This window comes from Heloderma suspectum, chromosome Z, assembly GCF_057233095.1.
Source record: "Heloderma suspectum isolate Gila_16-S chromosome Z, 16-S_ref, whole genome shotgun sequence".
Lineage (NCBI taxonomy): Eukaryota > Metazoa > Chordata > Lepidosauria > Squamata > Helodermatidae > Heloderma > Heloderma suspectum.
Genome location: NC_139476.1, coordinates 5,479,393 through 5,506,804, shown reverse-complemented (window position 1 = coordinate 5,506,804; position 27,412 = coordinate 5,479,393). Strand labels below are relative to the sequence as shown.

At 43.7% G+C, this 27,412-nt stretch overlaps 2 protein-coding genes across 6 annotated transcripts in view; one reads left to right on the top strand and one right to left on the bottom strand.

Annotated features, from left to right (window-relative positions):
* Positions 1 to 25,887, top strand: part of LOC146333554 (ELAV-like protein 1) — a 52,199-nt gene extending 26,312 nt beyond the window's left edge. For 4 of the 5 annotated variants that reach the window (XM_084825901.1, XM_084825904.1, XM_084825902.1 and 1 more), the window contains one exon: positions 801 to 11,583. In XM_084825901.1, the coding sequence (XP_084682027.1) occupies positions 801 to 1,125 (325 nt within the window). In that variant the 3' untranslated portion in view covers positions 1,126 to 11,583. Of the gene's footprint in view, positions 1 to 800 lie in introns of all 5 variants that reach the window. The other variant, XM_084825905.1, reaches the window with a different exon arrangement.
* LOC146333553 (vomeronasal type-2 receptor 26-like) overlaps positions 25,070 to 27,412 on the bottom strand; it is a 12,156-nt gene continuing 9,813 nt past the window's right edge. The window contains exons 7-8 of the mRNA XM_084825655.1: positions 25,767 to 26,638; positions 25,070 to 25,135 (exon numbers count right to left, since the gene is read on the bottom strand). Coding sequence (XP_084681781.1) covers positions 25,070 to 25,135; positions 25,767 to 26,638 — 938 coding nt within the window. The remainder of the gene's footprint in view (positions 25,136 to 25,766; positions 26,639 to 27,412) is intronic.

Here is a 27,412-nt window from a genome sequence, read left to right as displayed (position 1 = left end):
CAACAATACAATGGAGTAAGGAAGGAGGGGAATGTCACCCATCCTTTTCCTGTAGGTATCTTCCTGTTCCTGCCACTTTTAAAGGGGAAAAAAGTACTTTCCCACTTGTCTCATTACCTCCTACTGAGCACTTTGAACTGAAAGGTCACCTGGCCCAAATTGCATCCTTGTGCAGGTAGATCTGCACAAGTGGTAGAATCTGGTGGGGGCTGAAAAGGAGATCAAGCTAAAGCCCTTTGTCTAACATCCTCTGCCCCTCAATCCATACACTGCAGAGCAGGTGCTCCTCGTGGGCCATTTCAGGAATGCACGTAAGCTGGCCACCACGGTTCAGCAAGCACTGAGGCATGAGCCCTTTGCTCAGGGTGCCTTAGCATCAGCACCTCCCTGACCTGGTGTTTGGCACCATAACACAGCTGGGCACGGTCTCCAGGAAACTTACATGCAAGCCTGGCTGGTGTGGACAGGAGCAGCCTGAAAGCAGCCTGTGCCTTGTTCCTGCTCTTGTTCACTCCACTGGGACCTGTAAAGGAGATGTTCCTGGTTGATGCCATCAGTCTGACCAGTGCCAGAGGGGTTAGCCATGTTAGTAGAGTGCAGTAAAAACAGCAGAGAGATGTGTGGTGCCATAAAGGCAAGTGGATTTATTGTGGCATAAGTTTTGGTAGACTCGAGCCCGCTCTTGTCAGAATGCCCACCAGCATTCCTAATCTTGATTCCCTGTTGAGTTTTTTGCTTGATTGAACTGACTTTTTTTTGTTTTGTTTACATGAACTATTGTGTGCTTTTTTATTTGCTAGGTTCTCTCCTATGGGTGTAGATCACATGAGTGGGCTTTCTGGTGTAAATGTCCCAGGAAACTCCTCTTCGGGCTGGTGTATCTTCATCTACAACCTCGGCCAAGATGCCGATGAGGGAATCCTCTGGCAGATGTTTGGCCCCTTTGGTGCGGTGACTAATGTGAAAGTCATCCGCGACTTCAACACCAACAAGTGTAAAGGCTTTGGCTTTGTGACAATGACAAACTATGAAGAAGCCGCCATGGCCATAGCAAGTCTTAACGGCTACCGGCTGGGGGACAAAATCTTGCAGGTTTCCTTCAAAACCAACAAGTCCCACAAATAACTTCGCTCGTGGCTTTTTTTTTTTTTTTTTGTATGGAATAGATAACTGAGTGACGGAAAAGTTTGAATTTTTTTTTTTTGGTTAGTGTACAACTCATTTTTTTGCACCAATTTTCACAAAGTTGTTTGTCTTTAGTCTAAAATGAAAGTGGAAAGGGGTTTTGTATTCTGGGATGCCACTAATATGTTCAAATGTTTCGGGTTTTTGATTGTCAGGTGTTTTTTTTAAGTCCTGCAATGTTCTCAGTTTTTCTATTTTCCCTCTTAAGTGGTTCTGTTCATGATTGATCTTGAGCCCCAAAATCTAAATAAATGGTACCAACTACTCTGGGCTGGCAGTGAAATTATAAGGCATGTTATCCATTAAGAGACCACTGTTGATTTCACTGAATGGATTTGCCAAGACTGGGACTTCATCCAAGCTTCAGTATAATGTTACCCCCAGTACCCTGGGGCAAAGCTGAAGTTTTAGTTAGTAGCAAATTTCGCTTTTTATCCAGTAACTTGCAAATTACAATTAATTTGTAGAAGGAAAGTCTGGTGAATGAGACTATGCCTGCATTTTGTAACACCATTGACCAAATTAGTTGATTGATAGCAAAATGTCAAACTGGAAAACCTTTTAGTTTCCTTCTTTTTTTTTCCTTCAGAAGCCCAGTTTCCAATAAGAAAGGACCAAAGAGTTTCAAAGAGAAACTCTGGGAAGATTTCAGAGTGAAAAAGGAAACTCCAAATCCACCTTTGCCACTTCCTCAGAGTTCTTACCTCTAAGTAGTACGTCCCAGTGCATTAACTTTCTGGTAAAACAAATGTGGCAAGATTTAACGTTAACCTTCTTTCAAATACAAGTTTTAGTTTGACTTATTGAGTTCATAGATTTCTTTTTTATAAAACTGTTACAAACATTTGAGCATCATAATTTTTTGCATCCCTTCTAATAAGTACTAGATTATTATTTTTTCCTATTTTGATAGGGGTTTTCTTCTGACAAATAGCTTTACATATTGAACACTTCAGCAGAAACGTACGTTAAAACTTGCAACTTAGAGATTTAAGAGAGACAAAATTTTGATTTTTGTAGACTTAAGATTTTAATTAATCCCCAAAGTTTTCTTCAGGCTGCCTTGAAACTTTGAGTTCTGTTAATTTTCTTTTGCTTTTTTGTGTTTTCGTTTGTTTTTACTTTTGCATTTAAGACCAATTAAATTTGATTTGGTTTTGCTCAAATTTTGTTTTGGTTTGTTATTTTAATTTTTCCCCCCAACTCCATATTCCACAGCGTCCAACATGAAAAAGATACAACAATCCCTTTCCCAATAGGAATGATTTGGTGTTTCAAAGTAACACGACAATCAACTGACCAGTACGAAGTTAGCTTTACATATGCAAAGCATTAGCAAGCAGTTTTGACATAGTGAGGGTAAGGGTTTGCGGCAGGCTGCTGCTTCAGTGGCTCAGAAGGGCTCTATAGTTTAAACTGGATTTTCAGCAACATATGTAGGTGGTAGTTCCATGGTGTGTTGAAAACGAGCAGCCCTTTTTTTCGCTCAAGGGGAAATATGTTCCAATCCTAATGAATGGTTTTAAGCATGCCACACCACACATTAGGGAAGCCATCCTGTGCAAGCTGGCCGAACAGCTCAGACATGCCCAGTTTTGTGGATGTTTACATGCTGGGATCCTCTGCTCGCTCTGTTCCTTCTCTTGCGCCTGCTAAGCTCCACACCAGGACTGCTTGGCCTCTGCTGACCTCCAGCTACTATCCCAAGTCTCCCCTGCCATGTTGGGGGTCTGGCCATGAGGCTCAAGGAATACTCCGATGGCATGAGGGTTGCGTGCCCTTTGAGAATGCCTGCAGGCAGCCCCTTGCCAGGTGCCCCATACAATTTTCCAGATCTGACCTGCCAACAGAAAGGTGCTCTGAGGACTTTCTGACAGCCAAGACCTGCAGATTCCTGTTCCCGAAGATTTTGGCACCTTTCCTGGCTTGGAGCGCTCCTCTTTCATATCAGGTGCTCATAGGAGTCGAGCCTTCCATTTGTGGTAAATGCCACCTTGTACCTTCTTTTGCCACCTCTTGCAGCCTTACGTTTTGCCCTTTTGAAGAAAGAAAAAGTTATACAAATGTGTCGCCATCTGAGCAGAGCTCTTCCTTCACTGTGCGAAGGCAACGTATAGATACGAAACCTTGTCCTTGCATCCTTTCAACAGCTGGACACCAGACATCTCTCAAAATATCTGCTTGGCTTCCATGCTCCCAATGCACCATTACGCAGTTTGGTAAGCGGATCCTCCCGTTATGGGCAGGGCTCCTGTCAGCTGTGTATGGTTTCTTGGATTCAGGTTCACAAATGGATGTTGTTAGTTCTACCCCTTGAATTTTTCTTTTTAAATGCTGCTCTTCTGCACTAAGCAGGCCCTCTTATTTGGGATAAATGCTCTCCTAATTACCCATCATCTCTTTGGTAACTTCTAGCAGTTGCTCAGAAAATCCTCCTTATTAGAGTATTCTCCTTGTTCCTTGGACATAACCAAAAGGATGAATTAATAGAACAGCTCGAGTTAACCTTTTTGCTGGTTTAGTATTTTGTTTTAAATCAGTGTGGACTTCTCAAGCTTAACTCCTAAAACTACCCAGGCTTTTGCTGTGTGCCGATCTCAGTGTTAGTTGGTCCCAGACAGCATATGTTCAGTTTTGCTTCTGGAGCAGCATGCCCATTCTCCATTCCCATACTGTATATTTGTATTCCAGATTGGCCCTGACCTGGTGCTGTGTTCAGAAGCGCCTGTTCAGGTGTTTGGAACCAAGGCTGTATACCAATTTGAGGAACTTTGCGGGGGGGCCCCTCACTCAGATGACAGGATTCTCTTCATTGCAGTCACTGGGGATCTCACTAGAAGAATAGGGCATAATCCAAGGGGAAAATCTCCTTTGCAAGGCCCACAGAAATATGTGTCCTTTTGCACAGTTTGCATTAATTTCAGTGGGGCTAAAGCTCAGAAGATTGTGGATTGTGCTCATAGACTACTTCATGGCTCTTTGAGTTAAATCTAGCTTTTCAGAGCCATGTTTTAGCTTGCTGTACAGAGCTTTTCCCTGGAAATTATTTTTCTTTAAATCATTCAGTAGTCTTGAGTAGGAAGTACCCCTTTGTGGTGCCTTCATGACATCCCTTTCTTTTAGATCTTCTCCTTCATTTCTCTTTTTAAAACAGATTTATATGGAATTGACCCATACTCTGTGCTGGCATGGTGGGTGTGATGATTCTTTTTGCCTGTCCTTGTCAGGAATTGCTCCTCCATCCTCCACTGTTGCCTTTCAGATAAGCTCACCTAGGACTGGTCATCTTTGGTCTCCCTCCCATCAATCCCTGCAAAAGGAAGCAGGAAGAGTCTAGCAGTGAGGCTAATCAGTAACTCATTTTTAGATCTCATAGGCTGTCATGTGCTCTGTATTTTTAAAAAACCTCTCACTGCCTCTCTTTGCCTAGTCCTGTCTCTCCAGGTAGACCATCTTCTAAGTATATTTCCTGAATCCTCCCCCATCCTGGCTGATTATGATCTTTCCTAATTGCCATCTGCCCAGGCCTGTGTTAAAGGGCCCTGATTCAACCATGCTCTGCTCAGCCTGCAACCAGGTCGCTTGCAGTTCTTAGTAACTCTGTTCAACTCTTGAACTCAACAAGCTCCAGGAAGTACTGTGATGGACTCCTGACAAGGTACACTCTGGGGCAAAACCGCCCTGAAGGCCCCTTTCAGAATCTGACACGGACGACAGTCTTTTGAAGAGTCAAAGGCTGCAAGAATTCATGGCATGGGATCCTGTTAGTGTGTGATCACTCTCTAGGTTCAGTTACATTTGCTGTATTCTCATTAGATTGCTTTTTTTTAACCAGAAAAATTACCTTTTTTGTTGATAACATTCAGCATTTGAAAAAAGCCAATTGCAAAAGCTGCATCTAAAGGTTAAGGTTCTGGAGTTAGTCTCTCTCCCAGCTGAGGATGGGGTTCCCTCTTGGGCAGACAAAGCAACCTCGCCTCTTGCCCTACAGAGCTAGATCCATGTAAACTTTTTGCAACTCCAGGAAAGCAAAAACATATCCATTGGGTATGTATATGTAGAAAACAGGCGTCATTGGTGCTCAGTTGAAAAGTGAATTAGATATGTCCTTGATACACAAGTCCATAGATATTTGTTTCTGTGTTCTGCATCTCCTGGAACAGCTTCTGTTGCATTTTTATCCATGGAGCACTGTAAGAAAACTGGATTATGTTGGGGTCCAGACTAGAGGTTCTTGGCTTTTCTACCTATCATGTTCCTACAGTTTCATCTTGGTACCATACGAGATTCTGCAATGTCCCCCAGAGCATGCTGGATTGGATGAGACACATGAGCCACTGAATTCCAAAGAATTGCCAGCTTACCTAGAGCAATGAACAGCCCCATTTTTTCCCCAGCCAGTATAACTTCTTCACTGTGAAGACACTGGCAGAGAAAGTCAATTCACATGATTGAAATACTTCTCACAGTAGGTGGCCAGTGCGTGGTAGCGGTTTACATAATCTCAAATTGGCAGATGTCTTGGATTCTTTTGCTCTTTAAAGACTTGCGAATTTGTGTCCTCTAACAGGAACAGGTTGGGTTTTTTTTATTTTGGTAAATTAGGTTCGCAGATCACTTCAACAGTTTTTGTGGGGAGGGGGAGATGATATAGTAGTTATGTTCTGTAGAAAACTGCTAACAGTCTGGTGCAAACTCAAATGCCAACATCCCCCTTTCCTGAAAAGAGGGAAATCCAACATTTCTGACTGTTAACATTTGATGTATACATTCCCTTTGCTGTTATATTAGCCATTAGTAGTTTCCCATTGTTGGGCTAACAAGGTGGGGGGGGGGGCACTTTCATGTCGTCTCAAGGCCTTGTATCTGACTGTGTTCTAGGTTAAGTTAAATTTTGCACAGTTCTTACAATCATGTGTCATCATAGCCTTGGTGAGGATATCCCCAAATAATATATTCATTCTAACATTAAAAAAAAAAATACGCTGGGAATTAAAGCCCACTGATAAACTAAGTCCAAATGGCTTTACATTTTCTGGAAACCATTTTATGACGTATTATTGTAAGAGGAATGATTGGCAGTGATTTCCATGTTTCCCACGAATGTGGAGTGTGTTTTCGTAATGCTGCCTCTATTAGGTTAGTGCATCGGTTCCCAAAATAGGAAGCACTTTTAAAAAAAAATTACAATGCACCTTAGTCTCCCCACCACCACCATGGATGAGAAGCTCTTGAATAAACAAATTTGATGACAGAGAGAAGAGCTTCGCCTCCCCCCGTCCCGGCCCAGTTCCTGAAATAGATTTGCCACTTAGGACGCTGTTTATGAATCCTCCACATCCAGCTGCAAGAGTTATTTGGGTGTATGCAAGTGGTGGACTGCTTTTTAGTGGCGGCAGCTGTCTCAAAACCCCTCCCAGCCTCAGCAGTCCCTCAAAAGGAATCAAAATTCATAAAGTGTTGCATATGTAGAAATATGCTGTGGGTGTCTCTCCCCCACCCCCAGTATTATGGAAATCAATGAATTTTGCGATCTACCCTATTTGTGCTTCCTTCATTTAAAAACAACAACAGGTACTTGGTGTAATGGAGAGGTTTTTTTAAAAAAAAAATCAGTGACCATTGCAATTCATGACAAACATTCCTTTTTAGTTTAAAATCAAGTACATGATACGATATCTGCCATTTCTTATTCATAGCATTCACATGTAGTATAATCATCTATTTTCAGAATAAGTAAGTTGTATATTTCCCCCAGTGCATGATTTTAGAAACAAACAAAATGAACATGATCCGTGTGACGCTCGAACTGTGCATCCTGCATCCCACAGTGACGGGCTTGCCTTTGGCCCTGGCTGCTTTCAATCAGCCCGGCTGCCTTGCCTAGTTCCATCCCACTGACAACTTCCACATGTAGGTTTACTGGAAATTTTTGTTTGTTTGTTTTTTGTTTGTGTTTTGTTTCTGTTGAGTGGAATTTCTGCACTTCGAAGCTAAAAACAAATCAAAATCCAGCCAACCTAATGCCACCCATTGGTTATTTGTGTTCACGTTTCTGAAGAAAAGTTAATTCTCCTCGTGAATGATTTGATTTTTCTTTAAACAACAAAAAATCGTTACACAATACAAGCAACTTTTTTCACGAGATCATTTAAGAAGAAACGGAGGGAAGATGTTCGAATTAAGACGCATCTTTTATTTGACCCGTAACTTGAAATAGCTCTTGTTCCTCTGGGTGGGTGCCATCCGCGTCCATTAACACCAATGCAAGTTTTCCTTTTGTGATTAAATTCAGTGGGCTGCAAATGGCACCTCTACTCTTACTTGGCTTCCCTTTTAACTGGTGTAACTTTTTTCTTTTTTTCTTTTTTGTTTTTATAAAGTCGTCTGTCTGTGCAACAGAAGGCTTTTATCGGTTTCCCCCCCATACTGTACAGTATATATGCTTAAGACATTTTTTGTATATTTAGCATGTTTTTAAGTTATTGATTTTGTTTTATATCAAAATAATTTATTTTTCAGGTACCACTTTTTTCATTTTAACTTTGTTTTTAACATGGGTTTACTTTAAATAAAGTATGACGCTGCTATCAAGATGTCTAAATCGCAGTTGAATTCCCCTTGTGTCTTTTGAGTGCCTGGTGTTCTCAGAAATATGCCCGAAGGCCTCCTCTTTGTCCAAAACTGCCTGCTATAGTGTATTGGCTCATATGGCTGGACATTTAAATTGGCAGTCCCATCACAAGGCATGCTCACGTGACAAGTTTTGGGCACCAGGAAGGGAAACAGAACAGAAATGCATCATGATTCACGGGCAACACACCACCAGGAGTGTCTTTACTGCACGCCCCATTGGAATGAATGGGAACTGAAAAGAGCAGAGGGATTGTATAGATGGCTGTGCTGAGAAAAAAGTAACTCTGTTCCCCGAAATGGTGGGTTCTGCTTGCAAGTGGGCAAATGTGCATCATTTTGTGTAATTTTGGTTTTGCTGGTCATGGCAGGGACAAAACACTGAACCCCTTTTCTTGACCACTGGAAATCTTACTTGACCACCTCTCTGCCTTCTGATTATTTCGCCAGTTGTTGCCAACGTTGTTCTTGTAGTTTTGCAGCCATTGCTGGAGGGGCTGTAGCTCAGTGGTACAGCCCCTGCTTTGCATGCAGAAAGTCCCACATTCAGTCCCCAGCATCTTCCAAGTAGTGCTGGCGGGGGGGGGGGGGGATCCTGCCTGAAACCTGCCACTCAGTGGTCTGACTCAGTATAAAGCAGCTTGCTGTGTTCCTAAACCTGCTTAAAAGAAAAAAACCAAACAAGCCTGAGATTCTTGACAAGCTAAATTCTCTGCCCCCACAGAGTGGCAAATGTGCCCGTGTTGTCCCCTGCATTAAATAGTGGAGGGTGCCAATTGGATTTCCTTTTCTAGACACCAGAATGGTTTGGACCAGCCCTGGCTGACACCCCTGAAAGGAAACGTCAGTGATCTGATGTTGATGAATCTGGACGATTAAAAGGAGAAATTCTCCGCTATCTCTAGGGGACGTGCTGAAGTTGGGAGCACCTGTTTTCCTAAACTGAATTGGTGGCAACTGGTTGCCATCCTGCATGCAGCTAACAAAGCTGCTTATAGGATTTGCAGTTAATATCCAGAATTTTCTTCAGGTTGAACAATGGGTTGTCTGTATGTGTGTGTTTTTAAAAATATTTTCTTGACCAAAGTACTTTTATTTTGGCACAGCACAGGCTGTCTTTCTTTTCTTTTTGCATTCTAAAATGGATTTCTTTGTAAGATATCTTTTTAAGGGGTGGGTGGGAATGTATTATTAGCTCCAGGTACTCGTAACTGATGCGTGCTGAACATGTTTTATAATTTCTCTTGGCATAATAGAGTCTAGTATCTTAGTGACAGGGGAGGCCTGAAGCTATGGAGGGCACTGGAGCCTTGCCCCATCCTCAATAACAAAAAAACAGACCCTGGCTTCTGGGAGTTTAGCAGGTATTACCACTACACTTGTTCTGAGGTGTTGTGTGTGTGAGGGGGGGTTACACGTTATAAAGCCGAGCTTTTTGAGGAGTGGAGTTCTGCAGCCTGTGCTACGTTCCCTGCTCAACTTGCAGCACACACACAGGTGTGCAGTCGAAACGAAGCAGCTGGCTCCTGGGTGCTCAGTTTGATTTTCGACTTCACAAGTAACATCGCTTTTCCTAAGGAACAGATCTTGTGTTCCAGTCCAGATATGAATGGTCCAACCTTAAAATCTTGGCTGCAGAGGTCATCCTGAACGCAGCTGCTTCCCAGTGGTGGGCCTTGCTTTGATGCAAAATCAAAAGTCTTTAACACCTACCTGTTGATCTTTGCTCAGCTGAATATTGTGCCTCTCCCTTCCTCGCAAGTGTCAATTCCAGCCAGCTCTTTCACCTTAACTCTGCCCTCTAGAAACTGCCCTCTTGTGGATTTTCCAGCTGAGAGACCCCCATTCTTGAAACTTGGTTGCTGGCACAGACCCCATGCAGAGCTCAGGCCAACCTGGCTACAGAGGTCCGCTCTCCCCTTTAACCGTTGTGCCACTTCAGCTGGTGGCAGTGATGAGTTCCCTCCTGTACAGTCTTGATGACAGAGTGACCCGTGCCAGCCCTGCTGCCCTAGCCATGAGCTGTGGTAGAAACGGGGCCTATGACGGGTGGTCGCAGCCCATCGGGACACCCTCCTGCATGTGTATCCCCCCGAAAGAAGGCTGGCAATCCTCACGGCATACGTATACCATCTGCATTGTTACTTGCTGCAATCATGGAGTGCAGCAGTTTTCAAAAACGAAATGCGAGAGGCATTTGACTGTTCTTTTCAGGTTTTAGTTTTTGTGGGAGGGTCCTTAACATTTCACCATGATGGTCAGAGCCAGTCCAAATCTGTTACACGGAATGGGGCTTCTTATAAGAGGATTGTTTCTTCTGTTTCTCTTTAAAGCAAGGGCGTGCGTGGGTTTCAGCACTGGAGCAGTGGACTGTGTTTCCAGAGAAGAAGAACAAGAATGACGGTGTGCTTGTGTATCCATGAAAGAATGGGGCAAGGCGCTGGGAGTAGACTTGCTTGAGGAGTGGAAGCCCCAGGGAGCGTACCTCGGCAGCGGAGCTGATGCTTTGCATCCAGGATGCCCCAGTCCCACTCCTTGGCAAGGGTTGCCAGTATCATACCTGGGAAACACGGGAATAGCCCCAAAGGGCAACCCTGAGAACTGCAGGTGCAGAAGCAAACTCCCATTTTATTCCTGTAGTCATGAAGGTGCTGCGATGTCCGTGAGCTTAAAATGCAAAGCCGCACACGCTCAGAGGTGCCTCCCCCCCCCCTTAAATCAGGGCTGGCGTACCGTTTTGTCTTGGGGTTCCTTCCCCTGGGCCTGTGCTCTCATTTCTCCCTCTCATTTCTCAGTGGTTCTGTATTTGCTGGAATCCTGTTGGCACTCGGCAGCAGAGTTTCCTATTAGAAGGAGTGATACGCAGTTCAGGTCCAGACAGGAAGTGCTGAGGTTTGAGGGGGAAAAGACACAAACCACGCAAAATAGTAGGGACTGCTCCAGCGCGTGAGTTGGCCTCACTAGTGTTGGACCATAGTTTTATTCCACGTTGGGGTGGGGAGCGGACCAATAGATGTACATGAAATTAGCCACCAATATATTCAGCACCGCAATGCTTCCTAAGCCATCCTGGTTTGACTGCACTCCCTTGACCACAGCAGTGGGTGCTGGGTGACTCATCTGCATGCTGTTCAGGGGCTGTTTTGAATGCCGAGCTACCTTCCAAAAATGTGACAGTGGGGCCAGAACATGGATCGATGAATGTAACTGTGTCCTATACTCAGGTGCGTAATTGGGTGTGCATCTTATTTACACCCACAATGCCTCATCCAGCATGCTATGTTTATATGTGTCAATCTCCTTACCTGGATTGGGCCAAACATCTGGAAAACTTCTAAACAAACAGGGTCTTTAGGATACATTTGTTTTAATTTTAATTATATTAATGTTTGAAAATTAACTCCTGGGTGATTCTACCCATCTCTGCATATAACACTGGAAAGAAGAATGAGAATATTCCTGAGAGTGTTTGTTTACTTAGAAGATTTATATACCACTCTATGTCCAATAAAACACAGAGTGGAGAACTATAAAAAGGAATAAGAAAAAACAATCAAAACATAGAGTTGCAATCTTTGAAATAAAATTATGCTAGGAAAACTGGCTGGTCAGTCAGGGATAAAAATGTTTTCAGCAGGCCCCAAAAATGAAATGAGTACTGCTTCACCATATTTAGGGCTTTCACTGCTGGGTTTTACTACAACGATGTTGCATTTGGAGAGAAAGATGCAAGCCAGGAGACCAGTGCCAGAGGCCCAGGTGGAGAAGACCGTGGACTTCTCTGTTGGTGCTCAGGTAGGTGGGGAAGGAGACCCAAATGCTGCAAAACGCCAGCATGCTGAAGGTGATAAACCTGGCCTCATTAAAAAAACTCCTAGATTAGCACAAGAATGATGTACATAAGGAGTGGATTCTACCATCAAAAAAGGGGCACAGCAGAGGAAGCAGCAGTTCCTCAGGTAATGATGGTTAAAGGTGGACTGTTGTTGACCTGCAGTTACATAAAGCAAAAATGGACTCCAACTCAAATCCCTTTTTCCACATTACAAGGTTGCTTCCAGGGGTGGGGGTGCTACCATGATGCAAAGCAAGGGAGATGCCTCAACAATGGACTTCAGGCACTTGAGAGTGACCAGGTGGGAGGCAAGAGGGATCTGTGCAAGGAGGCATGATGTAAGTTGTGTTCTTGTGCAGCGCCCAAGCCTTTCCGTGAAGGTCACTTGGGAGAACTTGGCAGGCAGTTCTCCCAAGGCCAGTTCAGGATAGACAAAAGAAAAGCCATCACCCAGCACAGAACTAACTTACAGGACTCCCACAAGCTGCATTGACTGGGTCTGAATGCAAATGAAAGCAAGACGGCTCTTAGGAAGTTCTAATGGTGGAGATCAGGACAGTGAATGCATTGCTACCAGACAGCCCACAGACAATGCACAAAGCCAGGCCCAAGGGGGAGGGAATTTCTGGAGGGAAATTTTTGGCATGGGGTGGCACATTCCATCATGGTTTCCCCAACCTGCAATCTGAAATGGTTGAATGCCACCACAATGAGAACTAAGAGAGAAAGGATAGGAGTGGGCAACCTTTTGTGGCACATTTGGTTATTTGAGAAACTGTCCTGGGCCCTACCACAAAATGACTGCCATGGGAGGTGTGGCTAGTCACAAAAGACAACCTGCTTAAAGACTTGAGTACAAGGTGGAGGGGGGGGTGTCTGATCCCCAACACACTGAACTCCTTCGAACCCACAGTTTTCAGTGTCAGCAGAAACCTATTTCATAGAAGGCAAGCACCCTCCTCTGCCAGCCAACTCATTCCCCCATCTCTTTTCCCGTCACACTCTGGATCACCACCCGGAGATGCATTCACGCTCGCACTCTTTAATGGCTTCATTGTGGCTGTCAGGCAATTTTCTTGCTAGGAAAGCCACTGTGAAGCTGATGAGCATCGGGAAACCCATGTAGCTCAAGACAAAGTAAAACATGGTGACTGAGCCTTCATTATATTCTACTACAATCTCTCCTGCCAGGGAATGGAAGTTGAAGTTTGGGAATAGGGGGGAGCTTACCAGCCAGACAGCATAGATAACAGTTTGGATGAGGGAACAGGCCAGGACAATGGAGTTAGTTGTGTCCCTAACAGTTTTCTTGCCATGTTTCCTGTCTTGGTGGCCATGAGGGCCAGAACCACTGTGATAGTTTTTGGCCAAGATGGAAGAAACAACAACAGAGAAGACGATGCCAAAAGCAGTTCGATGGAGAAGATGGGTGAGCTTCCTGGGTTGACCAATGAACAGGAAAGAGCAGAGGAAGCAGAACAGGAGGGAGAGAAGGAGATTGCCAGTACTAGAGATGTGATGAGAGAGAGAAAAAGCAAGAGAAGCTAAAATGAACTCCAAATCATCTTGATGGGAAAGGAAGTTGATGTTCTTGGGGTTATACTGGTCGTGGTTCTCATTTGGCCTTTGATTGTCTGGGCACAGCGAACTGCATCTGGAATGAGCAACCACAGTTTTAAGTATCTGTCACAGGCAGAAACATTCCTTTTGAAGTGGTCAGCTCATCTCACTCCCAAGGAGATGGAATGATCCATTCTACGCATATACTCAACATTTTGTTTGTGATCTGAGGTCTTGACATTGCTGGGGAAGTTTAACAGGAGACGAACAAAAAGTAAACTTTGTGAGAGATGTTTTAGGAGCAGAGGAGTATAGAAAATGTTACTGAGTGGAAAGGAGTTATTTGAGACCAACCACAAAAGCTCATAGGCTGTGGGGTACTTCCAAAATAGGCATTTACTGTAGAATTAACAGAAGGCTCCTACTTTTTATTTCCAGCTAGTAAAACTGAAGATGCTAGTAAAGCAGAATGCAGGGAAATCTTGGTAAGCTCACCATACCTTCATACGTCTGCAAATACACTCCTCCCCACTCAACACACTATGACTCTTCCATGCATACTACTACTATTTGAGGATCCTTCTGGAACAAATTGCCTGTTTGGTTAGGAATTGTCCTTTCTGGACAAGAAATACAGTCATAGCAGCAAAGCTCCTCCCCAAACTTTTCTACTGTGCCCTCGAATGAAACTCTACACACCAAAAAAAGGGCAGCGTCTGAAATGGAAGAGGTTTAGCCTTAAGAGAGATAATTGGATTTTTCCTGCTAGCCTGGAATATCTGTTGAGCTGGCATCAGTATTGCTCAGAGGGGATTCCCTCTACTTTTTGTTTAGAGAGAGTCTTTAATGGGACAAACTGCAGCATTCTCTAATTCAGCCTTCACTGTGGAATCTGTATTTGGTCCCCACCTGGTTAGCCCACACAATGGCATCAGGGTTTATCCTGAAATCTGCATCTGCAGGAGCTTCTCGGTCCATCCATCCAACTTGCCATCAAGCCATAGATTTATTTGAGAAGGTGACTCAGTTGAGGACGTCAAATCCAGCAGATTTCATCCCGTTCTCTGAAAAAGAGATTTCTTTCCCAGTAGTGTTATTGAAGCAGATGTTGCTCAGAGAGGCATGGATCTGAAAGGAAAGTAAAAGAAGTGAAGGGTATGAATGGAATGGAAAATATCACCAATGTGTGGAAACTCTCACTTTTCAGTATCTTTAAGCAGCAAAGGCAGGTAAATCAATTGTTGAGGTTTGACAACCAATTATAGCTAGCTGCCAACACCCATTAACTTTAGTACTGTTAATACAGACAAGGAAATACTTGGGCAATGCAGTATCCCTTTTTAAAAATAATTAGATTCATAAAGGTTTTTAGAAAATGGAAGATTGAGAACTAGTGCAGAGATCAGCTGGATTGTAAGGAAAGAGGTCAGTGGAGACTACGCACCCATGCTCATGGATTCTAATATTGCCCAAAGCAGATAAAAGTCAAAAGCAAAAATTTGAACAGTTGAATGACGCGTCACAGAGAAAGGTGGATGTGAGGGTGGATGTTATCTGCTAGAGATTCACATTCTGATGAAATAGCCCCTTTCTATCCCATGTCTTGATACTGTCGTGACCATGGCATGTAATGAATGCACCATGGAATAGACATTGATGTAGATGCTGTAGCTGTAGCCAATCATGCTCTCTTCAAGAGACAGAGGCTGGCAGGATCTGTATCTTCTCTTCCCCTGTACAGACTCTCCTGCCGTCTGATGAGATGAGACCTGGTTTCAGAACCTCACAGTCAAACAAAACTTCCCACCAGTCTGGGCGAAAGATGTCTCCCATGGGCTGGTATGGATCTAAAGCCCAAAGATAATGTTTGAATCCTGCCACGTCGCTTGTGTGGACTGTGAAGGACAAAGCACCATGGAAGGATTTTAGATTCCACCAGTCATAGTGGTATCCAAAAGTAGCAAATTCCCACGGAGTTGTCAGGCTCCAAAGTTTCCCAGATGAAGTGTTGATCTCCTCATACAAAGACAGTGGTACTATTAAGGTTGGGATCTCCAGAGACAATCAGGACATGGGCGTCATGATGCAGAACAGACGGGACCAAGTGCAACTGAAGCCAAAGAGCTTTGGCTATGGGGTGGTATAGAAATGTAATAAACGAACAGTCAACCTGCAAGATTAGGAAATTCTGAGATTTCATCCTTGGTCCTTTCTGCAAAGGCCACACTGATATTCTGGGTGAGCATTGGTGTTAGGGTCTGGATGAAATTGTTGCCATTCTCATCATCCGGGGAGATGAGCCTGAACCAGTTGCACCGGAAATGATGGAGTAGCCAGATTAAGCCCATGCACTGCAGAGTGTCCTTAGAATTGATCTGACAGAAATAGATGGTGTCACTTTGGACAAGGTCAAAGGACTCATAACTGAGCTGAAAGATTGGAGGTGGACAGAGTTTTAAGAACTATAAAATAGACTCTCGCCTACTATTATACTTGCTCTGACCTCAATCCAGCAGTAACAGAATTATATCCTTACTAAAAGAAGGCAACCAAATGGGTTGGATCTACATTTAGTCATATGTAGAGTAAAAGCCCATGGCAATAAATGGGACTTATATTAGTTATGGCCAAACTAAGTCCCATTGATTTCAGTGGTTCTACTCTAAGTCAGGATCCTACCCACTGTAAGGAAGGGTGCTGGGGGTGGGAGCGGGAGGACTGCTGGGAGTGTTCATGCTCTCTTCTAAAAGGAATCGCAAAAGATGTTTAGTGCAGCACTGGAGAAGGAAATTGAACATTCTTCAAATAATGTTTTTAGAAAGGTTAAAAACAAACACCGTAACATTTATTCACTTACATTAAGGCAGCATATGTGATTCTCTGCCCCATTTTATCGTCACAATAAACGTGGTTTAGGCTAAGAGTAAGTGACTGGCCCAAAATCACACGGGATGCTTCTGTAACCCACATGTATAGATAGTCGGTTACACTTCTAGATGAGGCTTTTATTCTGCAATGTTCCAGGAAAAAAAAGAAAGCCATTAAGGAGGGGGGAAATGGAATAACTGCACGATACCTTTCCACTGGTAGCACTCAGGGCCATTGTGGTGGAAGCTTTCCTCAGTCAGCTTCATGGCTGACTGGATTTCAGCCCATTTCTCCCCAGACCTTGTCCTACAATCTAACCACTACACCACACTGCTTTTTAGTATTGGTGCACTGTTTAAGGTAGTCAAGCTCACTGGATTCTCTGCCACTTCTCCCATCTTTCTAAAGCAGAGTTATAGAACCTCTGGCCTTCCAGGGTCCCAATCCAGCCCTCTAAGAGTCCCTAGAAGGCCACACCCCCTTTCTCTGGCTCATCTCCTTCATCCCCAACCAATGATTGTTTGGTGGTTTCCTGGCTTTTGTGAAGATTTCCCCTATTCTAAAAGGTTCAAATGCCTCCCCTGAGGCTTAGTTACTACTAATAAGAGCTCTAAGCTAAGATAATGCCGGTTTTTTTGTTCCTGCTGTTTTTTACTTTGGCCCCACCCACTACTGGTATGCGGCTCCCCAGAGTGCCTCTGATACGGAATTCCGCCCTTGGGCTGAAAGGGGTCCTGTGCCCCCGATTTCCACACAAGCCATACAAGCGGCGGAGAGGGAGGCCTTCCTTAACCTTGAAAGAACTGGTGCGGACATCATTGTCGGGGGTGATAGCGCAAGCTCAATCCAACAGGCAAAAAAACAACATAAAAATGAGGGTAAATGTTGCTGAACTATTTCAATATAAAATATATGCAAAATATTATTACCATACTGCCTTAGATGTGTATGCATGAAGTTGGGATTTTTTGCCCAATTTCTTTGATTTCTTTCTTGCCATCTCTTGCAGGTCTCATTTGATCTTTTGCTCACTTTTGCTCATATGTTTTGCAAGTATGGAAGAGCCAACGGTGGCCAAGACTGGCAACGAAGAGCAAATAATACGAACTAAAATGAATTAAACCACACCTGTGGGGCTTTAGTACAGACAGATTCAGCCATATCCTCTCTCCTTATGAAAAAGCTTCCTACTTGAAGGACTTTGAAGACACTCAAGATGATGCCATCGGTTCAGAGATTTTGGAGTTGAGACCCCCAATTACAGACAGCAGCTTGCTCTGTGTGTCACATTTATAGTTGGGGATCATTCCACCCCCTGTGGAGAGCAAAGCCAAGGTCACCTCACAGGTCCTACTTGCATAGTCACTGTCTTAGATGTGGAAGCCCGATGTAATGTTATGAGGGAACATCAGGCCCTTGTAGAGTTCCATGATGGCAAATGCCAAGGCTAGAATGTGCTGGTAGTTCTTGAGCACTGGCCTGCAATGAGAGATTCAATGGGGCAGGGGGAGATCCAATTTTGTGTGGTATAATGTGTTCCCATGTGAGATATTCCCCTCATCAGTTGCAGCCATACTACTATGACTGGCCTGCTTTAGATTGATTTGCTTATCTTATATAAGAATACAGTAGTGTAAGGCTTATTGCTAGAGATCTACCAGACCAATTTTGCCCATTTTTTAAAAACTGAAAGTTGAACAGTGTAGGTGCGCAGAAAATTCAAATTTGAAAGCTAGAACTTTGGGTAGCTCGGGTAAGGAGAAGGGAGAGGGATGAGGCAAAGGGGAGGTTATTGCATATGCCCCACATGGTGCATGTAATGTAGCATGGGGCACAGTGTGTTTACGCACATGTAATCGTGCTTGAGCTCTTAAGAGTGCTGGGCCAATGAAAGGACAGGCACAGAGTGTTGGGACAGGGGCTGGAGAAAAGTCAGTTGGTGACAGAGTAGGAGGAAGAGAAGCTGAGGAGAAAGAGCTGAAAGGACACCAGAGGGAGAAGAGACAGCAAAGTCTTACGTGTTTTTGACCTCAAACTTTAATAAATGATAAAGTTGTTCCAGTTGCAAGGGAAAAGGGCAAACATATTTTTATCCAATCATACCAGCCCCCATGGCAAAATGGGACTTGCACTGGTAATATTATTATCCTCCTCATCGAAGAGGAGGAGGATACAAGGAAGAGAGTATTCTGTTGCTATTTTTACCCTGGTGTAATAGAAAATGTAGACAGCTACATGTTGGCTGGTATCACACATAACACTAAACCATGGTTTAGCATTAGGTACACAGGAAGCTGCCTTATACTGAGTCAGATCATTGGTCTACATAGCTCAGTGCTGTCGACACTGACTGGCAGCGGCTCACCAGGATTTGCCATCCCTACTTGGATGCCAGGACTGAACCTGGGACTTTCTGCAATCAAAGCAGGGGCTCTGGCACTCAGCTTCAGCCCCCTCCCCAAGGTTGCAGCACAGTAAATCTCAGATACACTTCCACTGTCATAGCCATGCAAAGATTGGAAGTTTCCATTTCCATTTTTTGTTAGCCACAGTGTAGCATTACATCCAAACCCTAATCTGAGGTTAAACTTAACTATGGTTTGCTATAACAAGGCAGCTTCATAAACCATGGTTTGAAGATAGCTTGTTTTAAGCAAACCATACTGTTTCAGGTTTCTTAACTACTCCTTTGATCAGAGAGAGAGAGAGACAGAGAAAGAATTTCTGCCCTTTTATTAGCTAATTCCTCAGAGAGATTTTGCTGCGGAGCAGTATAGGGAATTAAACTGGTGATGGACAGAAACTCAGTGGTAGAGCTCGTGTCTCCATGTAGGGCAGGACTGCAAAAGACCCTGGAGAACTGCTACCAGTCATACTGAGCTGGACCAATGATTTGAGCTGTATAAGCCAGGTTCTTATGTTCCTGTTTAAATCCGCCCTTTATTCAGAACGAAGAGGAATCAGGAATCATAGAGTCACAGGGCTGGAAGGGGCCTACAAGACCATTGTGCCCAACCCCCTGCTCCATGCAGGAATCCTGATTCCAGGCAGTCTGACTGGAATAGTACTCTATTTTTTAGGCAAAGGATCATAACTCAGTAGTAGATCACCAGCTTCACATGCCAAAGGTCCCCTCCCAAGTTCAGTCTCCAGGTAGGGTGAAGAAAGACCCCTGTGTGAAGTCAGAATAAACAATACTGAGCCAAATGGACCATATGCCTGACACAGTGTAAGGCAGGATCCTTTGGAATCAAAAGGAACATATTAGAAATAGGATAATGGTATTTTCCATGTGTTATGAGGTTGCAGGTTAGTTTTAAAATTCCGGAATGTGGTTGGTTCTGTTTTCATATTCATTCAGGGGTTCTTTAGAAGCCACTGAATTTTCTTTCGAAACTTATTAAGGGGGATAAGCATGATCCATCCAAAGTTACGCACTATACCTGTCTCTTATTTCAAGGGAAGAGATGAAAATTCTCCCCTCAAAACCAGTGGGAGACATGAAATGCTTGATTTTGGATGGATACTTTCAAAAGCAAAGTTCCTAAATTAATGCTGAATCTTTATAAGGTTCAAAGTGTTAAGTAGTGGAGAAATCATACCATTCTGCAATACCACAAACATGGACTTTTGCAGTAACATTTTCTTGCATTTAACAGCCCCTAGCATGAGAATAATCTCCCATTTGTTATGATTTGTTATTGAATTAGCACTGGCCACCCACCCCAAGGAAATGAAAGGATCTAGATTCACATCAGAAGAGATCCTACTCCAGGGTAAACCATTGAAACAAATAACACAGAGTCACTCACTGGTGCATGGACATATCCCAGTCAAGGGGAGATTCTGTAAATTGCTGCTGCAAAGTTATAGTGAAGGGGAGAGGTAAATTCCCACCCCCAATGAGGTCTCCTGGCTGGTAATAGTGGTCTTGAGGTTGAAAAGCCTTTGGCAAGACACGCTGGCTGTTCCATGGCATGTGGGTGATCCACAACAGGATGGGAAATAACTCAAACGAACAAATCAGAGACACAAGGAGACCTCCTCTTGGGTCTGCAACCATTAGTGGCAGAAGGAAGTTTGCACAGAAGCTCAAATACAGCCTACTACACACCTTCCAGCCAGGGGTTTAGAGAGTAGAGATAAACTTTGGTGCCTCAAGAGGGCTGGCTCTCATCCCGGTCCAACTTGGAAATGCCCAGCATGTATTTATAACACAGTCAGTACAATACAAGCATACCTTGTTCTCAGTTTCTTTGTTATTGGCTTGTGGGGTGGCTTCTGGAAATCCACATGGGTTCAGCCAGAATGACTGTGATTTCTGTCATTCCAGGGGAGGGAAATAATCATATCCCCACATCCCTGGGTGCTCTCTTTGCACTTTGGCTGAGGAAATACATGTTTGTGGAACTACACCTGGGTCACTCTTGGGGTCTCTGGGTGACAGTGGATGTGCTTAGATTTCGTATATATGTCTCTTTTAATCATTATTATTTTAAAAGCTATAATCCACCCATTTGCCTGTTAAGGATACTCAGAGCTGCTGTTGCCCCCAGAACCACCAGGTTTCGGCCTAACGGTGCAGCTGAGGATGTTAAATCCAAAATGGCAGACAAAGTTGGCCAAAGGCAAAACCTTTGCCCTTTGCCCAGACAGATGTTGAATGAGAAGCAGGTGCTGTGTGTAGTGGAGCATCCCTTGGTACTAAGAAAGCAAAGAAGAACACAAAAGGCCAGGCTGGAAGAGATTGCGGTTCCAGCAACAAGGCTGGAGTGCATCCTGCCCCCCAGGAGAAAAAATGGCTGCGGGCAGGAGTATTGCTAAGAATCAGTGAAAGAATAACATATGTTACAGAGCACATTTCTAGCACTCGGAGCATGACTTTGCATGCATCCTCAGGAATCCTTCACAACAGGCCTGGAAAGGATTCTTGTTTCCATAATGGAAATGGAAGTATAGGAAGCTACCTTATATAGAATCAAACTATTTGTTCATCCAGTTCAGTATACTGACTGGCAGCAGCTCTCTGGAGAAGCCAGGAATTGAACCTGGGACTTTCTTCATGCAAAGCAGGCACTCTACCACTGAACTATAGTCCCCCCCCCCCCCGAAATTCAGAGCTTCACACAGAGCTTTTATCCTGCTATTGAGATTGCTCACTCACGGAAATTTGCAGGTCCTTTAGATGACACCATGATCTTCCAGGGTGTCTCCTGCACTAAGTTACTTTTATTCCATTTTAAATAGACCAGAGATAATGAGGTATCAAATTACCCCGCTTGTGTTCCACTTGAGTTCCCTCCCTGAAAAAAGGAAAAGTCGCAAGAAGAAGACCTGGACCAATGAAACACATGGAAGACTCCGATAAGGGGGAGAAGGAGGAGGGAAAGGGGGGGGGAGGAAGAGCGTGTAAAGGGAGTCCATTGTGATCCTGCATTTAAAACAGAAGCAGAAAGCCCCATTTAAAAGGTGGGAGTTTAGGCCAGTGTAGAGATACTCTTAAGATTCCAGTCCTCATGGTTCTAAAAGGCTGATTTAAAAAGAAACATACGGAGCTTCTTTATACCCACTCAGACAATTGGTTCATTTAGCTCAGTGTTGTCTGCCCGCCATATGCATATTGCCTAGATAACGCATTTGTTAAAGGCGTGCTCCTTAACAGCTCTAATATCCTGGCATTTTGGAGCTTGAGTGAATATGGAAGGCCCTTAATATGACATACAAAAGGCTTTTTTGTGTATTGAATAGTGGTAGTAGGTGTGATGCCAGTTGAATTGTAGGGAGGTGTCTCAGCCAGCAGAGGGCAATAGAGGAGCGCTCTTGTTGGGCTGGTGCACTGCAGCCTCGTCAAAATATGGTTCTATCCAAAAGGACTTGCTTTCCTCTGGCACTCATTTGGCCAGACACTTCTTGTTTAAATCCTAACATTTAGAAGAGTATCAATGCACTTACCTTTACCTGGGAGTAAGTCCCACTGGGAGTTACTTGTGAGTAGGCAGGCTTAGGATCCCACCGCACAACACCTGAGAGATAAATGTGTTTGTGGGGTTTCTTTCTGATACTAAAAAAAAGGTGTAAAAAGGAGCACACAGCCACATTGGAGTTCCCTTCAATTGCATGTTGCTGAGTGGAGAAAAGAAAAGCACAGACAAGGAACAAATACAAAACAAACAAACAAATGGGGAACCCCAAAAGAGAGAAGAAGAAAAGGAAACAAATGGGGTAAATGAGAAAGAGAAAAAACGTTTATTGTAGTTCAATGCATTTGGGGTCCAACAATAGAATTTCCCCTCTCATTTGCCCCATAGTTGTTTAGTTTAGTTTCCATTTTTACTTAAGTGGGGAAAAGTAATTAAAACATTGCCCAGTTTGACAAGAACACATATTCTCTCCCTCTCTCTCTTGGAAAAGGGGATAAGAATATAGTGACTTTTTACCTTCACAACGGGGGGAGGGGGGATTATAAACAAATGTATGTTTCAAAGCATGTTATTCCATAAGATTTATTTTCCTGAATTTTTTTGTTATGGCCTTGAGAGGTGGCCTCTGGAAATCCACAGGGGTTCAGCAAGAATTACTGTTCTTTTCTCTTAAAATTTAAGAATAATTCCAGGGGGAATAAATAATCCCATCCCAACAGCGCTAGGCTCTCTCTTCGCATCTTGGCAAGAGGAAAACATATTTGCGAGGAAGCACCTCGGTCATTCTTGGCTTGGCTGCTGAACACATGAAGTCAACAAATTTCAGAGTTTGAACCAAGGTACCTTGGAGATCATCTAGTCCAGCTGCCTGCTCAGTGCAGGAAGTCTTGCAACTACAGCATTTCTGACAGAGAGCTGTTTAGCCTCTCCTTGAGGAGCTCCAGTGATAGGCCCACCCCAACCCTCTAGGTCAGGGTGGGCAGAACATAGATCTCCAGGTGGTTGAGACTTCACCTCCCAGTGGCGCCTGCCAGGGTAACCAAAGGTCAAGAATGCTGGGAGTTGAAGTCCAAAACATCTGAAGATCTATGTTCTGCCCATTGGTCCCATTGTCTAACTGCTCTCACCATAAAAATGTGTCTCCTGATGTTTAACTGAAATCTCCTTTAACATAAGACCCTGAGATCTACTCCAGGGCCACTGGACCTCTTTCAGCCCAAGGACCTAATTCAATAGCAGAGAAGCTCTCAGGGGCCGCACCCCAGTGGCGGGCAGGGCTGAAGGTAAAATGGCATGGCAAAAGAGTGGGGCCAAGCTAACAAAAACACCATATTTTAGCTTAATGTTCTTACTGCTGGTCACTATGCCCTCAGAGAGGCATTTCAACCTTTTCAAGTGGGGGAAAAATGCAAAAAGCTAGGAAACAAATACATGGTTGGCAGTTGCAGAAAGGGTGTGGGGCCAGGGAAAGCTATAGGTCTGTAGTTGAACACCCAATGTGACATCTTTCCAGGAGTTGAAGAGGGGTAACATATCCAGAACCCTGCTGGATCACACCAAGGGTCCATCTAGTCCAGCATTCTGTTCACACAGTGGCCAACCAGCTGCCCATGGGAAACCCACAAGCAGAACACAAGTGAAACAGCATCCTCCCTCCCATATTCTCCAGCAACTGGTGTACACAGGCATACTGGAGGTCGCATACATGCATCAGGACTAGTAGCCATTGATAGCCTTCTCCAGGAATTTGTCCAATTCCCTTTCAAGCCATCCAAATTGGGGGCCATCACTACACCTTGTGGTAGCAAATCCCATAGTTTAATTCTGCACTGTGTGAAGACGTCCTTCCTTTGATCTGTCCTGAATCTCCACCAACCAGCTTCATGGGATGATCGATTTGGGGTTCTAGTATTATCCAAGAGAGAGAGAGAGAGAGAGATCTCCCTAACCACTTTCTACAACCATATGTAATTCTGTACAACTCTATCATGTCTCCACTTACTCATTTTTTCTACTCTAAAACAGTCCAATTGTTGTAATATTTACCCTTAACAGAGTTGCTCCACCCCCTTGATTATTTTACTCTGTAACATCCTTTTTTAAGTTCCTGTGACCAGAATTGTATACCGCAAATGAGGTCACACAGGAGATTTATCTAAGGGCAGTATGATATTGGCAGTTTTATAATTTTAAAACCTTTCCTAATTACGCCTTACACAGAATTTGCTTTTTCACATCAGCTGCATGCTTGATATACATTTTCATAGGGTTATCCACTGCAACCCCAAGATCTCTTTCTTGGTCAGCTACTGCTAGTACAGATTTCATCAGTGTATACAGGAAGTTTGGGAATTTTGCCCCAACATGCATCTCTTTGCTTAAACTGAACTGCATTTGCTATGTGGATGCCCATTCTCCCAGTTTGGAGAGATCACTTTGGAGCTCCTCGCAAGCCCTTTTTGTTTTAACCCCCCTAAATAATTTGGTGTCATCATCAAACTTGACCACTTCACTGCTCACTCCTAATTCCAGATCATTTATGAACAACTTAAAAAGCATTGTTCCTAATAGTGATCCCTGAGAGCCCCCCTCTTTACATCCCTCTATTGTGAGAATTTACCATTTATTCCTTGGCTCAGTTTTTGTTTCTTTAACCAGTTACTGATCCATAAGAGGACCTCTCATGGGGCCTGTCTTCATAGGTGATTTGCTGAAGATTGGGACCATTTGGTTGGTTTGATTGAGACAAAAAAGGAGTTCCAAAAACAACAAGAAAAAAATGGGAAAATGGGATAAATGAGAGAGAGACAAGATTTATTGTAGCCCAATGCTTTTTAGATACAAAATCTATCAGACTACAGTAATTTCTTCCCCTCTCATATATTCCATTGTTACTGGGGATTTCCCACCATTTTTCCTCTAGTGGGAAAAAGGCATCAAACCACTGTGGAGTTTGACAAGCAAAAGAAGTCCTGATTTTTATTGCAAAAGAGAATAGGGATACATTTACAAGGGGAAAAAAAATTAAAAACAGAAGTACATTTCACAGTATTGTGTCCTGCAAGATTTATTTCCCTAATTTCAGCCTTCCAGTTGGTGAGGTGTTGCTGTGAGGATTTTTTTTTTTTTTAAACCAACTCTGATTTGTTGTAAATTTTATATATTATTTATTTTACTGCCCTTCATCCAAATGGGTTCCGTGAAGGTATACAAAAGCACAAATAAAATTAAACCTGTCAACATAAATACAATTCAGTAAAATATTAATACTGATTAGAAGCAACTGAAAAGATTGTAATCTTGGTGGAAGATTTCCTTCTTTGGGGAGAATATTCCAGTCATGGTGCACCACCAAAGGGAAGGCCCACTTCTGGGTTGCTCCAAAGGTAGCCCCACATAAAGCACATCACAGTAACCTATATACATAAAACGTCACCACAACCTTTTTTTTCCATTTAAAAGGAAAAGTCACCCTGCTTAGGCTCATAAGCCATTAACCGTGCTTTTAATTTTTTTAAATGGTGATTACTTCTTCAAAAATCTAATACGTATGACTGATTTTACCTTTGAAAGACTGTGCAAATGTACACAATACCAGATCTCAAAATGGTCCTCTCTAGTTATTAAACTTTGCTGTATATTTCCCCACTTTCTTATACATTTAGTTTGGAGATATTTGATAGGGAATTGTGACTGCTGGATTGACGAATTGATCAACGGATTTATTATATCCCCTCATTCATTTTCCTTATGAGATTATCTCTGCTATTGAGATTGGGTCTCAATACAATAATGTAGCATTTGGGGAGAAAGATGCAAGCCAGGAGACCCATACCAGAGGCCAAGATGGAGAAGATCTCCACGGCCACCATGAACTTCCCTTGGCAGCTTAGGTAGGTTGGGACAAAGGAGACCCAAACACTGCAAAACACCAGCATGCTGAAGGTGATAAACTTGGCTTCATTAAAGCTGTCAGGCAATTTCCTTGCTAGGAAAGTCACCGTGAAGCTGATGAACACCAGGAAACCCATGTAGCCCAAGACAGTGTAAAACATGGTGGCTGAGCCTTCATTACATTCCATGACAATCTCTCCAGCCAGGGAATGGAAGTCCAGGTTTGGGAATGGGGGGGAGGTCAGCAGCCAGGCAGCACAGATAACAGCTTGGATGAGGGGACAGGCCAGGACAACGGAGTTTGCCAGTTGTCTTTCCAACAGTTTTCTTGCCATGTTTCCTGGCTTGGTGGCCATGAAGGCCAGAACCACTGTGACAGTTTTTGCCAAGATGGAAGAAACAGCAACAGAGAAGACAATGCCAAAAGCAGCTTGGCAGAGAAGACAGGTGAGCTCCCTGGGTTGACCAATGAAGAGAAAGGAGCAGAGGAAGCAGAGCAGGAGCGAGACAAGGAGGACGTAGGTGAGGAATCTGTTGTTGGCCCTGACAATTGGTGTGTTGCAGTGTTTAACGAAGGTTATCAGCACTAGAAATGTGATCAGAGAGAGGAAAAGAGCAAGAGAAGCTAAAATGAACCCCAGTTCATCTTGATATGAAAGGAAGTTAATGATCTTGGGGATACAGTGGTCATGGTTCTTGTTTGGTTGTTGATCCTCTGGGCATGGGGCACAGTGAACTGCATCTGGAATGAGCAACCATAGTTTAAGTATCTGACACAGGCACAAACATTCCTTTTGAGGTGGCTGGTTCACCTTACTCCCAAGGAGATGGAATGATCCATTCTCCACGTGCACTCAACATCTTGTTTGTGATCTGAGAACAGGGCATTGCATGGGATGGTTTAAGAAGGGAGTAACAAAAGCTAAGCTTTGAGAGGGATGCATTATAGGAGCAGAGGAGCAAAATAATTTTCCTCATGTGGGAAAGTTGCCTGCCTGAAACCCAGGGGAGCAATTGCCAGTTTGGGTAGACAGTACTGAATTAGATGAGCCAATTGTCTCTGTATAAGTCAGCTTCCTATGTTCCTGTTTAAATCAGCCCTTTATTTGCTACTGTAAGGACTAACTACTTATTTTATTGCTAGGGGAAAAGGCCATTGTTCATTGGGAGAGCACATGGTTTGCGTGCAGGCAGTCCCAGTTTGTTCCCTGCATCTTCCAGGAAAGGCTGGGAGAGACTGCCGCCTGCAATCCTGAAGAGTGACTACCAGTCAGTGTAGACAATACTGAACTAAATGGGCCAATGGCCTGATGCAGAATATAAGGCAGCTTCCTCTGTTCCTAAAGCTTTGAAGGATTTTTGCTTATAATCATTGATCATTATTTGCTTTATAAGAACATCAGAAGAGACCTGCTAGATCAGACCCAGGGCCCATCTAGTCCAGCATTCTGTTCACAGAGTGGCCAACCAGATGTCAACCAGAAAACCACATGCAGGATGCAACACAATTACCCCC